Source organism: Jaculus jaculus, chromosome 15 (assembly GCF_020740685.1).
Source record: "Jaculus jaculus isolate mJacJac1 chromosome 15, mJacJac1.mat.Y.cur, whole genome shotgun sequence".
NCBI lineage: Eukaryota > Metazoa > Chordata > Mammalia > Rodentia > Dipodidae > Jaculus > Jaculus jaculus.
In genome coordinates, this window is record NC_059116.1 from 59,075,697 (window position 1) to 59,092,374 (window position 16,678).

General features: G+C 38.1%; 1 protein-coding gene across 1 annotated transcript in view; it reads right to left on the reverse strand.

The window, feature by feature from the left end:
• Window positions 1-16,678, reverse strand: part of Plxdc2 (plexin domain containing 2) — a 444,295-nt gene that overhangs the window by 62,575 nt on the left and 365,042 nt on the right. Inside the window, exon 10 of the mRNA XM_004668408.2 lies at window positions 2,343-2,403. Within this exon, the coding sequence (XP_004668465.1) occupies window positions 2,343-2,403 (61 nt within the window). The remainder of the gene's footprint in view (window positions 1-2,342; window positions 2,404-16,678) is intronic.

A 16,678-nucleotide genomic window follows, 5' to 3' on the forward strand; every position in this document is an offset into this window, starting at 1 on the left:
GCCTGGCTCTGCAGGGCATGAGGTTGTGCTGGTCTCCTGAACCAAGCATGCTGGCAGCTCACACACAGAGAATGACATTCATAACTAACACAGGAGATTCTCTTTGCTATTTACAGAATAAATCATCTCCTGGTATCAGACATAAAATCGAATCCTAGTTGGAAGTATGGAAAATGGACTGGAGTTGGTCAATTTTTTTTCTTACCTGTAAAGGAATGGATCATTTACCACAAAGCTAGTGATGCTGATAATTTAATTAGAGAACAAAGTGAAACAATGCATATTGAGGAATGCATTAGATTCTTCTCCTTGGGGAGAAGGGGAACTTTCACATTTTCAGTGGTGGAGACGGTACACAGAACATAGTGGATTCTCCAGCAGCACGCTCAGCAGAGATGGTGGTTTGTAGTGAAGCAGGAAAACTGAAATATCTGAATCACATTCTGAAACTCTCCCAGTCATAGACAGATATGCATTCTGAATATCCTTGGACTGTGATTACATATGAGAAACAATGACCTGAAAACACAATCACCCAGAATTTTTCTTTTTATTAATGCATTTTCTTTTGGATTGTATTGTTAGATAAATGAAATAGATGGCTTTGTATATAAACTGTAATGTCCTAAGTGAATGCCATAAAGTTAAGTAAAGCTGCCCTGGTAATACTACTATCCCTAAAACTCAAGAATGCTCATTGATGACTGGTTAGTTAGATTGTGGAGCTAAGGTTCACTGTGCAGGTCAGTCTCATCTCAAGCTCAACAATTTTCCCATATGCTGGGATGACAGGTTCACACTACCATGTTGGCTTCAAGAAAGTTCATACAGGGGACATTGCTCAGTGTTAAATGCTTTTGCTTGTACAGCCTTTTGGCCCAGGTGCAATTCCCCAGCCACACATGGGAAGCCTTATTGGTATTCATTTGCACCTATAAGAAAGACCCCCAACATGCTCCCCACCCAACAAAGCAGAAATCCAGAAGCTGCTTAGAGCTCAACACTAATGTAGACTTAAAACACACCTGACCATGGCTCAGGGAATTTTGCAGAAGAGGTGGCAGAAAGACTGTAAAAATCACAGAGTGGGAGGGAAGGTCTAGAGGAATTTTTCCACCCCTCCCCCACCACACTGACTGTTGCTCTCACAACTCATAACCCACAATTCCATGGTAAATACCAGAAGTCCCACAGAAATGAGGAGGACCCTCAGTGGAATGGGGGCAGGGAGGACAGGAATGATGGTACTTAATAATATTAAAAATTTAAAAATATGGTGGCACACATCTTCAATCTCAGCACTTAGGAGGCAGAGGCAGGAGGCTCACCATGAGTTCAAGGTCAGCCTGGTACTGCAGATTGAATTCAAGGTCAGCTTGCACTCAAGCAAGAACATAACTCCAAAAACCAATATATGTATGTATGTATGTATGTATGTATGTATGTATGTATGTATGATATGTATTTTTGAAATGTTCTATTCATTTGTTTCTTATTTAGGTATTTCTAGCACTGAAGATTGAATCTAGGGCCTTACACAGCCAAAGTAAATGCTACACCAACCCACAAATATTCTCAAAGGTGTATTTTTTTAAGCTCTTTATGAAGTACTCTACCCCAAATGAATTTTGACAAAGCTTCCACTATGCTGCTACCAACAATTTTTTAAGATAACACCTTGGCATGAGATATTTTACTGAATAAGAACATTTATATAATTGTTAACTTTTCTTTAAATTGATGACTTAATTAGGGAATAATGAATACTTTTCATTAGGAATCTTAGAGGATTATATAACCTTCAAATGAAATTCACTAGAACACTTTTAAACAGGCTACAGTTGCTACCATCGTCTACAGTTAGTAAATCATTCCACTGTACCATCTTCTCTGCCATGTTTATGTTGGTAATTGTTACACTATTTCTCTCATATTGCTGGTCTTCTTAGTTGAGCAAAAATGAAGAACAATGATTTCCTACACGGTAACCAAGCAGCCAGTGTTTAGGAAAACTGGCATCTGTGGGTATGAATTCAAATCCTGTTCCCCATTCTCCAGCCAATACTAATGCTGTGATTCCTTATATATTCCACCTACATTCTTTCATCCTTCCTCTTTTCTTCTTGGAAACCATGGCAGCTACCTCATAGCATGGAAGCAAGAGTAACCTGAGATGAAGCATGTGAGTATCTAACATCAATCACTATCTGGAACATCATAAGGCTCATTTTCAGTAACTGTTAAGTGCTTTTATAGCTAAACTGACATTGCTCTCAATAAGTTGTGATGGGGCAATGAATGACAGTTTTGTTCCAGTAATTTAGAGGAAAGCATACACATACCTCTTCTGGGCATCCACTGTCCACCCAATCTTGGCGATGGCGATCAAATCCACTAGAGCATCTTTGGAGAAAGCCCCATTGTAGTGGAGACAAAAAGTACATGGTGCAAGGAGCAGGACATAAAGAAAAGAAAAGACTGGTAAGTAGGCAGTTCTCACCATTTTCTTCTACAGAACGGGGAGGCAGGGAGGCACACATGGAGTCCTACTCTTAGGACCACACATGACAACACGGCACGCACTATGCAGAGTACTTCGTCCTTGCACAAAGATAAAATCAGCCACTAATCCATCATATTGGCTTTCTTCTTTTTTCACAGTTGCCTCCTCATCATTAAATCAGGTGAATTTAGACATTTTTTTGTACTAATCTTTTCTTTGATTGTTTGTTTTTTGAGGTAGGGTCTAACTCTAGCTCAGGCTGACCTAGCATTCACTCTGTAGTCTCAAGGTAACCTTGAACTCACAGTGATCATCCTACCTTTGCCTCCTGAGTGCTGGGATTAAAGACATGAGCCACCACATCAGGCTCTGTAGTAATCTTTTTTTTCTCACCGATTCTTATTCACCTATTTGTTTATAAACTGACTTCATCACACAAACTATTGTGCAGTAAAGGGATTAAGTCAGCAGTTTGGAGGTTTTCAAATAGTTCCTGGGAGAAAACCTCTTAACTCTGTAATATCCTGATGACTGGAATGTAAATTTAGGTCTTGGATTGTGCAAGACAGTCTATGCTGACAATATGATTTACTACAAATGTTAGCATATATTCAGCTTGGCGACCTGAGCCATAATATAACTGACCACTTGGCAAGCTGCAGTCTTAGACATAAATAAGATTAGTCACAGGGGTGTTCCCTCCCTGGGTGCCTGGTCCCCAGTGAGAACCCTGGACTCCCAGGCATGAATGAATGCCCTTGGTCAACAACACTTGTGTGTTGTTGTATGTTGTTGCTGGGAGGATTGAGGGCTGTAACCATGGTTTTCCTGGGAGAAAACAATGAAAATCTTGTACCTGTCTCACCCCCACTTTGCCCTATATACCCTTTTCCTACTTTTAATTCATTTCCTTTTTCTATAACAAATGACAGCTTTGAGCATGACATATTTTCTGAGCTTTGTGAATCCACTGAACTTGAGTGTGTTCTTGGGGATGTGTAACTACATTATAATTAAGCCATGCCATAAAGGTCTGAGTTAGCAAGCACCAGGTACTTAAGACTTTGTTCATACTCTTTTCCTTAACTAGAATACTTCTGTCTCTTTGCCTTCCCAATTAAGCCCATGGTTTCAAGGTCCATCAATTGCCATTCTGAGCAAGTTCAGATAAACCCTTATCATTACTGTGAGTACCTCCCTTTACCATTAGGTTTTCTCCACATTTCATATGCTTATGTCTTAATGATCAAATCTGTGAACATTTTAGATTTCTGCTGTCTTATACTGATCACATCTAATAATCTAATATCTGGTATTTTTCTCATAGAGAAATTCAACTTTTTGTCAGTTTATTAAAATTAAATATTTACATTGATCCTCAATTATAATATTTAAATATGCATTATATAAGGCTCCATGGTGATATATTTTAGTCAAATAGACATTTATTTAATTTACAAAACAAATGGTAGTCATTCAACTTGTATATTTCTTATAATGTTTAAGGTTTTCATTTGAAGCTTTTTTTATCTTCAAATTTTTCTTGCAATAAATTCATATGATAGTGGCTTTAACTAAGAATCCTATCCAGAGATCACATTCCATGGCAAAAACTAATACAATTTAATTCAAGTGGAATGTGCAAGCAGCATAATGTCAACAACAACAACAACAACAACAAAAAAACAAATCCATTATGCTTTCCAGAAATGATCCACAGAAGCCTTGGTGTGTCACGTCTACCATGTGTGTTGAACAAACTTAAGTGTGGAATAAACATAGTATGTGATTTGGCATCCTGATGGTCATAGCAAATCCTCAGTTGGCTGAGGGCACTTCTGGTTACCCAGTGAGATTCTGAGTTATGGTGGTGTCTGATAGATTCTGGATTCCTGTCTCCAATGAGATGATTTAAACACACACATACACACACACAAGCACACACCACACACAAACACACATATAATGATATTAACCATGTCATATATCAGTGTATTGTTTTCCCAAGTTTTTTAACAGTGATCCACAAAGAAGCTTCCATATTAGAATTACTAGTGATGTTTGTTGAAATGCTGTTCATAAATGTAACTGAGTAAACTGTGAATGAATTTTGGGCAACTAGGGCTCAGCAATTTTCACTGCAAACAAGCACCCTTCCTTCATGGTTATTACCACACTGAGATTCAGAATCATTACTTCACCCTGTAGGATATGCGCAAACCCACACCCACTCCGGCTGCCTTCTCAGTATAAGCCAGCACCATGCTCCCAATGCACGAACAACAGTAAACTGCTTGTGGCTGTGCTCCTTCATGATGCCATCTTTGAACAAGCCATTGAACACATGTGCTGGATTACCCAACTAGAAAGCTCTCCTCTCTTTTCCCTCCCATCCAGCTATGTCAGTAACTTTTCATAAGTGCATCCAATATCAAGGACAAGCATGTATTATTATAAAAGCATGCATTACTATATTATAATTTGGTTCTTTCAAGTTTATCTTATAAGACTTTGGAGAAAATATGGTTAAAAGTAAGGTGCTTGAGTTAGAATTTTGTCTTAAGCACAATGTAGTATGTGATCATAGCCAGGCAATTGTGTTTTGTTTCTTCTTTAAATTTATTGTATTATGACAAATTGGAGTTATATGTAGTTATTTGGTATCAAGCAATGTTACAATATATGTGTTCAATGTAAAATGATTCAGCTTAATTAATTAGCATACATTATATTTCTCCAAATACTTTTCATGGTGAGAAAACTAGAATATTATTTTCTTAGAAACTCTGAAACATACAATATACTGTTGTTAATTATAACTACTATCCTCTGCAACAAATCTCAAAAATGCTTCTTTCTATTTTATTGGAACTTTTTATCTATGAAATGAGCTAGAAGACACTAAAACAAAACTTAGGGTCAATACATGGTAAAGATCTAGAAAGAATCAGTTGGTTTAATACTGAAGTAATACTGAAATAATGCCTTTTAAGTAGGTATGCAGCAAAGCTGACTAATGAAAATGACCAGAACAGGGTCTTCACCTTAAAAACAAGACTCATGTTATCTGATTATAATAATTATTATAGATTACTATGAGAAAAAAATGCAAGTTTCTCTTGCATGTGAGCCAAATCTCTATCTGATACATATCAAAGGAAGTTGTACTGTTTTGTAAGCAGTCTTCACAGAGTGCTTTGTAAGGACCTTTGAGCACCAGTGATTCCCAATGCTTTTGTTTCCAAGTTACTTGTTTCTTACTGGAACTTAGTTCCAAAATCACAGAAGCCTATGCTTCTAAGCAACTCCACTCTTTACTCAGTTTCAATGAGATGTTGATTTCCAAGTCTCTCAAACCATGTTGGAAGAACTCTACTAGACAAGGCAGTCTAGCCAGGCATGGTGGCACACGCCTTTAATCCCAGCACATGGGAGGCAGAGGTAGGAGGATCTCCATGAATTTGAGGCCACCCTGAGAATACAGAGTGAATTCCAGATGGGCCTGAACTAGAGTGAAGCCCTACCTGACAAACCAAAAAAAAAAATAATAATAATAATAATAATAAAATAAAAAGAAAAAAAGGCAAAATAAATGAAAATAAATGATATTCTACCTGCTCACAGCATCTGTCAACTAAAGAGATAAAAAATAAATTTCATATTTCTTGCTTATCTCAGTTTTTAAAGAAATGGTTTCAGAAATAGAACTACGTTTGCAAGGATAATATATTTGATTGAAGGGAATAAATGTTAGAAGGCATGCATATGCAATAGACAAGGATAAAAAATGAAGCACATAACTTACTAAAGGAGTGAACATGTATCATTTTGCCAAAAGACAAAATTACAGAAGAAAACTTAGGAAAGTGATTCCTTCCGCATAGTCTAATGAGCCAGTTAAGGATTATTTCTGAGATCAGAAATCAGCAAACTTTTCCTGGAAGGGAACAGAGTGAATGTTTCAAGATTTTCAAGCTCTCTATGCCTTTGTCCTAACTGACTAACTCAACCATTGTTAGCTTAAAAACAAATAAATGTATCAACAGATAGGTATGGCTATGTGCAACAAACTTTAATTGCAAACACAGTAAGTTGGTCTATTTGGTTTACTAAAATCTGTTCTATATTCAAGGCCTGCAAAATTCTGAAGATCTTGGGACAAATGTCTCTCTAGATGAACCTTGATTATTTATATGGTTCCTGCAGGCTTCGGTATATTTTTCAGGGTGTGCAATCTTAGTGGAAAAATCAATGGCATATTTACTAAAGTTTCTTGCCAAGTGAGAAAAACAGCATCTTTCATGAAAGAAATGAAAAGATTTTGTGAAAGAAAGGTATTTTAGATGAGATGAAAATTTTAACTATAACATATTTTATCCTACAGAAAAATATAAAATAGAATGGTGGCTATGAGATATTAAAATCATCCTTTGTTTGAAATATTGGAAAACTTTAAATTTGAAAAGTGGGTCATAAAATTAAAGATGTTGTTAATTATTAGTATTTTAATAAGAATGGCAAAAAGTCATATTCCATCTGCTATATGGGGTGTCCTTATTCTTCCTAATTGGTTTTAAGTGTGGTAGAAACAAAGCTCACCTTTAAAATGTTTCTCCTTAAATGTATGAAATTGGAATCTGAGCCACTTACTAATACATACTTCTGTGAGAATGACAGATGAGTCTACATGTAAACTATTGAAGAGACAACACTGCAGGATAAGTTATAACATTTTACACTGGTATGTAAGAATGTGGATATTAATTGTACAAAGTCAAGTATATTACTCTATGTCCATAGTTGCATTTAATGTACTCCCCTTCCACTTCCCTTTCCTCTTCTTTCAATTTTTTTAATTTTAGCTCATTTACTTAAAGCCTTTGATGCAATTATTGCTCAAATTCATAATTCAATATGAATAAGAAGTGTTAGAAGTCGAATATAGGGATTTTTTTTTCTCTAAACAGGAAATATAAAACTTGGATAAAATCACTAGATATTACATACTGAGAATGATGTCATTCATGAATCAAGTGTTCACACATGTGGCATCTAATAAAAGCTCAATCTCTTGTAGATGTATAGACTATACAGGTGCCCTTCTATATTGCAAACTTAACAACATCAGGGACTTTTATACCCACAATTCTGCTATCTCATGTAAAAACTAGCATCTTATTCCTGTCCCAAAATAGATGGTTAAAACAAAAGCAAAATCCTTTCACTTTTTAGTTTGTCTTCCATTGATACTATTTTCATAAGGATAATGGATATTATTACCATTGACTCTTGATGCTGGAATTCTTCCTGTGAGTGTCAGCTCTTATGAGATGAGCTCTTTTCAGATACAGACTTGTGTGGGGGAGGAACGGAGTCACTGACAGCTTTGAAGCTTATCTGAATTAGGTTAATCCTTCCAGAAATCATTCTGACTAAAAGGCACTGCTCATATTGGCAAAATGTCCACATTTTTGGTGTTTTAAAGAAATAAAGAACACATAAAAGCAGAAGGAAATATGAATTCAAATTTTGATGCATAGAATCAAGCCAGTTTTATACTCCACAAACCACTAATCCAAAATTATGGCCAAGTAATTTCTATTATCTCAGTGACATTAAATTTCAGCATGTTTTCATCAAAGACATAGAAATAATCTTATCCCAGTTATTATACTCAGTATTCATTTTAGATCCATGTTAAGAAATGTTTGGTGTTTAGTACCAAGACAATGAGGTATTTCCTTATTCAGAAATAGGTAACAGCTACTTGTCTCACAGCACCTGATGCACTTGCTTGCAGAGCTAGTCACTGAAAATTTCAGTGTGTCTCTTGTTCTCTGCTTCACTTTCAAGTGCTGCTGCCTTGGGTGGAGTAGCTGCTTAGGGTGTGGGGTTCGTGTGTGTTCACATGCATGTGGACACGTGTGTGCACAGGTTTGTGTAGATCAGAAATCAATGTCAGGTGACTCCTCAATCATTTTACATCTGGAAGCACAGGCACATGCCACCATTCCCAGCATTTCTTGTAGGTGCTGGGCATCAAGCTCAGGCCTCATGCTTGTGCGGCAAGTGCCATGGAGCCACCTCCCTTGCCCTAATCAGGAAACTTTAAAAGATGTGAGTGTGGCCAGGGTTGGACTGCAAGGGTCTTTCATTATAATTTCACAAGTTTAAGCTCCTTATTTGGATGTTGTGCTTGGGTTTTGTTTTCCCTTTTTTGTTAAACTAGAAGAGGCAGACCTAGCAAGAACAGAGCTTTTCACTGACATTCAGGTCTGGATGCTTTGCCTGCATCTTGCACATGTGAATAAGTGAGAAAGACAAAGCATGCAATTTTAAAAGAATCATACATAGATTATGGTACCATAGACTTTCAAATCTTTTGAAATAAACCACAATGAGAAATATACTTAGTATCAGGTGTTTCTGTATGCACCCAAGCTAGGTGGTATAGTGATTTAAGTTCCACATGAAATAGCTGTATTTTCTATTTCACTTTAATTCATTAAAAGAACAGGCTGTTTTCAATCTGATGGGTATTTGAAATTATGGCCTTAATTGTGAGCCTCAATTTCATAAACATTTTAAAATTTAAACATATTTGTGCCTTAAACAGCATTGTGTGAAGATTTAATTAGCCATTCAACTTGAGATTTATACAAAGTATAAAAACAAAGTTATATGCCATTGCTAACATAGTTTTTTTTTCTACTCAAGTCTTTAATGTGCAGTTATTTATGTAGTAGTGAAATTGGCATCTTAATATACATATTTGCATGCAGATAATAGTTTGGCCATAAATATCCATTAAAAGATAGTTCTTGACAATAGCATAAATTCCATAAGTCCTCTTAACATGTTATTCTGTGTATACATGACGATTTCCATGTCAGTTTATCTTTTATTGGTGCTTTTCTAATGTGAACTAAACATAGGACCTTGTATCTGCTCAACAAGTGCCACTAAGGTACATCCCAGCTCCCATGTCCAAAGACATGCTTTAGCATCTGGCTCCTCATTTGTGAAATAGTTTCACCTTCTTTAGAAATAATCATAGCTTTTCAAGCATGAATGATAATCAGAGGCTGAAACATGGTGATTGAGGAAGATTATGACCATAGTTTGATTTTCTTGTTTTACAGTTGTATATACATAAATGTTACTGTTTTCTTATTGATTGACACTTGTTTTTCCACTGAGGTATTTTATTCATATTTGTGCTTTCTTTATACCCCTAAAAAAAAATCCAAGCATTTTCCCTCTTGCTCCCTCATGGTCCATGGTGCTTGCTGGGGTTGTCAATACAAAGAAACCAAACTGACAGGATGGGAGCCAATTATTCTGCCATGTTTCTAAGTCTTTGAGCTGTACACCAGATCTGGAGCTGCTCATTCCCCACTTGTTTAACCTGCCTGTGAGGTTCACAACAATTTCCCAGCTCAGTGATCATCGGTGATTTCAAATCCGCCAATGTGACCACACTTCACCATCACTGTCAGAAACCTAATAGTGACTTTGGAGGATGGCCTCATAAGGACATGGATTTGGCCTCTTGTTTTCAGCATTGTTGATGCTCCCAACAGCATCGGCCAGGACGATCATGATGGCCACATGGGAAGCTGGCGGAAAGCTGGATTGACACTTTCAACACATGTGTTTTGATCATAAACACCTTTCTTTACCTTTACTTGAACCTCTCCTTCCCCACTAGTTCTTCATCTATTTTGTGTTTTTTTCTTGTGTTTTTGTGTGACCCACTGGGTTTAATTAGCTTTTCCTGCATGAGCATGGGTGAGAAATTATTTACCAAAGCATGTGCAACCTGCCAATAGCTACACTACTGCCGAGAAAGTGTCCTGCTCCCTTAGCCAACCACCATTGATTGCCAGTAACCCCCCTGGGTGGGATGGGTCCTCACACCTTTCCCTGTCTCCCACGATGAAATGTTGATGACCCCAGTATTGTGGGGGTCTTGTACAAGTTACAAAGCTGCTGTGATGACATGGAGATATTTTTATTTTAAATAATGAAGATCCTAATTATTACTGCAGTAAAGTTAATCCCCTTTGTAGCTTTAAGCATAGGTTATTACAGAATGAGAATTTCCTTTAGTTAATGCTGCTAGGTTTCTCCTTAACTAGATGCACTTCTAGAGTCCCCGGGTTGTGGCACACTAGCATAACCTGCAGAAATGAGGAGCACGCGGCTCAGTTGACTTCAGTTTTAAGTATTAAAAGCAACTTGAATCAACAATCCTAGAATCAGCAATCAACAATTTGATGAGTAATTTTCAACATGCATTTTTAGTGAAAAATATTGCCTTGTTTTGTATGACCTGCAGGAACAAGTAATGGGAAAGTGGTGGAAATTTGTTGGCGCACGTATGAGTTACCTGGCATGTACCTATGGCACATCTGTCAGTTACAGAATTCCCATCCTCACCGTGGCAGTGCCCTTCACATTATTCCCATTTGACTATTGCACAGTGTGGAGCATTTACTAGCCAGCAGAAAGAGCCTGAGCTTTAAAGATGCACGAGCACCAATGGAGTCAGGCTTTGGCTTCTCGGCATATTGCACTGGGTGGAGTAAACACGGAGACTCCTGTTTTGTGAAAACAAAGATTGTAAAGTCTACCATTGCTGTATTTTTGTGGAGATTAAAATGATAGAGAAAACACTTTTATTGTATTACATAGTAGATTGTGAATAAATGTAAGTTACTTTTTTACCTGCACCCTTCCTGACAAAGTGCCTGTTGAGCAAAGACACTGTAACCTAATCACAAGAATGCACTGGAAGCCTCACAGACTACCCCGGTTACCCCACAAGTCAGTGCCGTAAAACAGAGAGGGGAAATCCTCACTTTTTAATTAACAAATTCTTTCAGAACCTAAAAGTATCCTAACAATGTCCAACTTTGCAATTCTGATAGAAAATAAATGAGTTGAGTCTTAATGGAAAGAAAGAAGAAAATGAAAAAGATTCCATCCCCATGGCTAGGAGTTACTGAAGCAAACACAGAGCAACAGAGACATTTCAGGATTCCATTTTCTAAAATTCTTTATTAAAACATTCTCACTTCATACCAATATTACACTAAGTAGCACTTCGCACTGCCTGGACATCTGCAGAAAAAAGCCATAAGTAACTCTTGCTTTATTTTTGGCTCTGAGAAAGGAATATAAAATCATGGGGGTTTAGGCTTGCTGTGTCTTTGTATCCTTTTGCTTACACGGTTTTACTCCACAGCATTTAGGTTTATGCTTCTACTCTAAGGACCGTCTGTCTTCTTTAGGATTGTCAACAAGTAACTCACCCTCACTCTGCCCCCCAACACCGCCGCAAAGAAAAACAAACAACAACAACAACAAAAAACTCATAAAAAAAATAAGCTGAACTCTAGCAGTGAACATGATGTCCCTTTGTAAATGACAGTCTTCTCAAAGAAAGGTTTCATTTTAATCTCTTATTTTACTGTGCTAGTACTCAGAATTTGCTTGGGAATAGAGATTGACAGAGACAGAGATAAAGGTGGTATTTGTTTAGTTTCCCCAAATGCTTGCCTGAATTGTTCCCACTGTGAACCATCAGCATTTGGAAAAGGGCCATATGGGAATATAAGAGACCATTTACTATTCTCCAGCCTCTTCGGGAAGACTAACCAATAAAGTGTCCCAGCAAGTCATGCCTTTGTCTTCCTCTGCCTCCTTAGATGACTAGCAAGTAATGGGTGGTGAGTCAACATATTGTGGGTCCTTAGAAATGAGTTGCAAAAAATGCATAGATAAAAACATTATTATTATTTTCAACCAGGAAAACATGGTATAGCTTTCAAGTTGTTCAGGGTCCAGAGTCTAGTTTTGCTAAGGACTTCATTCAGTAGCTGCGGGGGGCAGAGCCGAGCCGGCACATATATCGGGGAACTCCCACCCCACCCACAGACTGATTTCAAGGCAATCTCATTTTATCTGTGGTATAGTTGGAGTTTCACTTTTCAAAATATTTATTCTGCTCAAAAATAAAAAGGTTGCAAACCATTTTAGTAGATCACTCCTACACTTTACCTACCAATTAATCCAGGCTTGTTATCATTATGTTTTATAATGTCATTAAATCTTTCAGATAAGCACTAAAATCTCATTTAAAATATAATATGACATAGGGAATTTTAAGAAAAGAAAGTAATGTTTTTTCTCTTTAGGTTCCTAGAAAATAGAATGTGAGGCAATATAGAGCCAGATACTAGTAATGTGGAGAATATCATAATCATTCAAAAACACAAAAATTCAGACACTTGTTGACATATTTTTCAAAGTGCACTTTTACATTCTATAATAGATATAACATTTCTAAGATAAGTTTTCTAAGACCTCAGCTTAGCTCAATCTACTTTTATACCTATATGGTAGTCAATATTACATTACGTTAATCACTCAAAATGAAAATACTAATTGTCCTATCTCATCAATTTATTTTGAGTAAATTGTTCCCTCATTGAGATTTGAAGTCATGGGCCAATTCAATTTTATCTCCTAAATTCTTAAGAGATTATTATAAGTCTACATAAATTAAGTTTGGTGGAAATATTTTCCTAAGATTTAATAGAGATTGCTACAATATTACCAAGATAATTCCATTATCATTGCAAAATGTCAAATTGGAGACTTTTGATGGATATATTACCTATCAGTGTCCTATTATATGTGGTGTGTGTGTATGTGTGTGGTGTTCAATTTCTCTCTTGAGTTCCAAGATGCAACAACAATGAGATGGTTTGGCTAGGGTGTAGATCAGCAGAGGAAAGCGTGCTGAGCATAAAGGAGGCTGGGTGTTGCCACCCTGCTCCGCAAAAGAAAAGGTGTATGATTTTAGTAGTGGTTTTTAGACTATAGAAATTTTGACTTGGAAGGTTGAAAGGTTTCTGAGGCTCCTTAGGTCCAGATCTTTGGATAGATGGCCCACAATGCATTAGGAAATTAGTTCCACTTTAACAAATGATTCTGGACATCAAAGAATGCATTCTTCCATATTTCCTTTATTTACCAAGCATATAAAGAATCAAATTAATAAATACTAATTCTACTACAGTTGTACGCAGCTTATTTTTACCAATGTTATTTGTCTTACCAAAAACAGCAAAAAAAACAAAAAAAAAAAACCCTAGGATTTTAAGAATTTGGGAGTAAAGTAATTTTCTGTTTTATAAAATACAGTCAGTTTCACCTTATGCTAACAGAGGAATTCTTGGCTATGTAGTTGTTTCTTCAGATTTGTTTTCTTTTCTTATGTTTTCATTTTTTGAGGTAAAGTATTGTTTTAGCCCAGCCTGACTTGAAATTCACTATGTAGTTTCAGGGTGGCCTTGAACTCATGCAATCATCTTACATCTGCCTTTGGAGTACTGGGATTAAAGGTCTGTATTCCCATGACTGGCTCTCTTACAGATTTGCTTTCTTAATATTGCTTTAGGGTAGCATACAGGGCAATGGATTTTGTTATGGTATTTCATACATACTTTGTTCTTATCCATCACCTTTGCAACTACTCCCTCTGGCCAGTTCCTCTCTCCTCCACTCCCTTTACCCAGTGATCTTCTCCACTACTCCCTCTGGCCAGTTCCTCTCTCCTCCACTCCCTTTACCCAGCGATCTTCTCCACTACTCCCTCTGGCCAGTTCCTCTCTCCTCCACTCCCTTTACCCAGCGATCTTCTCCACTACTCCCTCTGGCCAGTTCCTCTCTCCTCCACTTCCTTTACCCAGCGATCTTCTCCACTACTCCCTCTGGCCAGTTCCTCTCTCCTCCACTCCCTTTACCCAGTGATCTTCTCCACTACTCCCTCTGGCCAGTTCCTCTCTCCTCCACTCCCTTTACCCAGCGATCTTCTCCACTACTCCCTCTGGCCAGTTCCTCTCTCCTCCACTCCCTTTACCCAGTGATCTTCTCCACTACTCCCTCTGGCCAGTTCCTCTCTCCTCCACTCCCTTTACCCAGCGATCTTCTCCACTACTCCCTCTGGCCAGTTCCTCTCTCCTCCACTCCCTTTACCCAGTGATCTTCTCCACTACTCCCTCTGGCCAGTTCCTCTCTCCTCCACTCCCTTTACCCAGTGATCTTCTCCACTACTCCCTCTGGCCAGTTCCTCTCTCCTCCACTCCCTTTACCCAGTGATCTTCTCCACTACTCCCTCTGGCCAGTTCCTCTCTCCTCCACTCCCTTTACCCAGCGATCTTCTCCACTACTCCCTCTGGCCAGTTCCTCTCTCCTCCACTCCCTTTACCCAGTGATCTTCTCCACTACTCCCTCTGGCCAGTTCCTCTCTCCTCCACTCCCTTTACCCAGCGATCTTCTCCACTACTCCCTCTGGCCAGTTCCTCTCTCCTCCACTCCCTTTACCCAGTGATCTTCTCCACTACTCCCTCTGGCCAGTTCCTCTCTCCTCCACTCCCTTTACCCAGTGATCTTCTCCACTACTCCCTCTGGCCAGTTCCTCTCTCCTCCACTCCCTTTACCCAGTGATCTTCTCCACTACTCCCTCTGGCCAGTTCCTCTCTCCTCCACTCCCTTTACCCAGTGATCTTCTCCACTATTCCCTCTGGCCAGTTCCTCTCTCCTCCACTCCCTTTACCCAGTGATCTTCTCCACTACTCCCTCTGGCTAGTCCTTCTCCCCTGTGCTCCCTCTGGCTAGTCACGCTTCTCTCCCCAACTCGTCTCTAGTCACTCTTCTGCTTTTATGTCACATGTGTTCCATTATAATTTGAAATGCCCCTTACACAAATGCCCTTACTCACTAAGACCTCTTTTCTTCTCTCATGATTCTACTCTTATGGCCTAACATGCACACACACACACACACACACACGCACACACACACACACGCACATTTAACATCTAGGTTTCACATATGGGAAAAAAACATGAAGTATTTGTCTTCCTCACTGGTTTATATCACTTAACATGGTGATGAAAGCAATTCAGATGTGCTTTTTATGAAATTAACTAGTATACCTCTTTAATCCACATGGGAAAATATGTACAGCAACATATATATATGTATATATGTATATATTGCATATAGAGACCTGAATTTTCATGATTCATTTTTCAAATTACTTTTTTCAATTAAATTTAATTAATTAATTAATTAATTAATTAATTTGACAGAGAAAGAAGAAGAGAGAGAAAGAGAGAGAGAGAGAGAGAAAATGGGCGTGCCAAGGCTTCCAGTCACTGCAAACAAACTCCAGATACATGCGCCCCTGTGTGCGCCTCCTTGTGCATCTGGCTCACGTGGGTCCTGGGGAATCAATCCGGGGTCTTTTGGCTTTGCAGTCAAGTGCCTTAACTGCTAAGCCATCCCTCCAGACCTCAACTTACTCTTTATTGTTCATTTGCAGAAACTGTCATATCAATTTGCTACTTTAAAAAAAATGATAGTATTAGGATTGTTTATTTATCCTAGAATCATGATATACTTTACTAATCCATCAAAACCATAGTCAATATTTTTCCAATTAAGTTTTTTAAATACATGTTTTATATTTTTATTTTATTATGGAACATGCCCATTATGTGACATTCATTTATTTGCCCAACTTGTCCTGTAAAGAGCCAAAGGATAAATCATGGGAATTCATAGGCCATACCATCACATGATTTCCATCCTTGGAATTCCAGAGACATTCCACTGTTGGCTTAAATTTTGGATATATCAACACATCTTAAACTCAGAAACAATAGCAGGGATTGGAGGGTATTCAGAATGCCATGATCGTATTTGGTGCAGTGAACATGTGATTTATTGGGCAAACGCTCCAAGTCTGAGGGAGAAGGAAGGAAGTGACTGAATGGAACCAGAGAAGAAAGCCAGGGCCGGGGCCCAGAGACCAGCCCTTGTGTTCATCCCACAGATCAGATGCTCACACTCCATATACAGCACTGACTTCTTTACAAATTCTAGGTTTAATTTCAGTATTTTTGTTACACATTTTTTCTGTCACCTAATATGTGTGTATTCTTGATCACCTTGTTATGTTAGATAACTCAGGTTCATGTTTGCACAGTAGATTGAAGTATTTTCAATGCTTTGAGCCCATTCTTCAATTATAGATCACAGAATATTGTCTCTTTTCACAAAACATATGGCTCCAGTAATTACCATTGTGTGACCTTG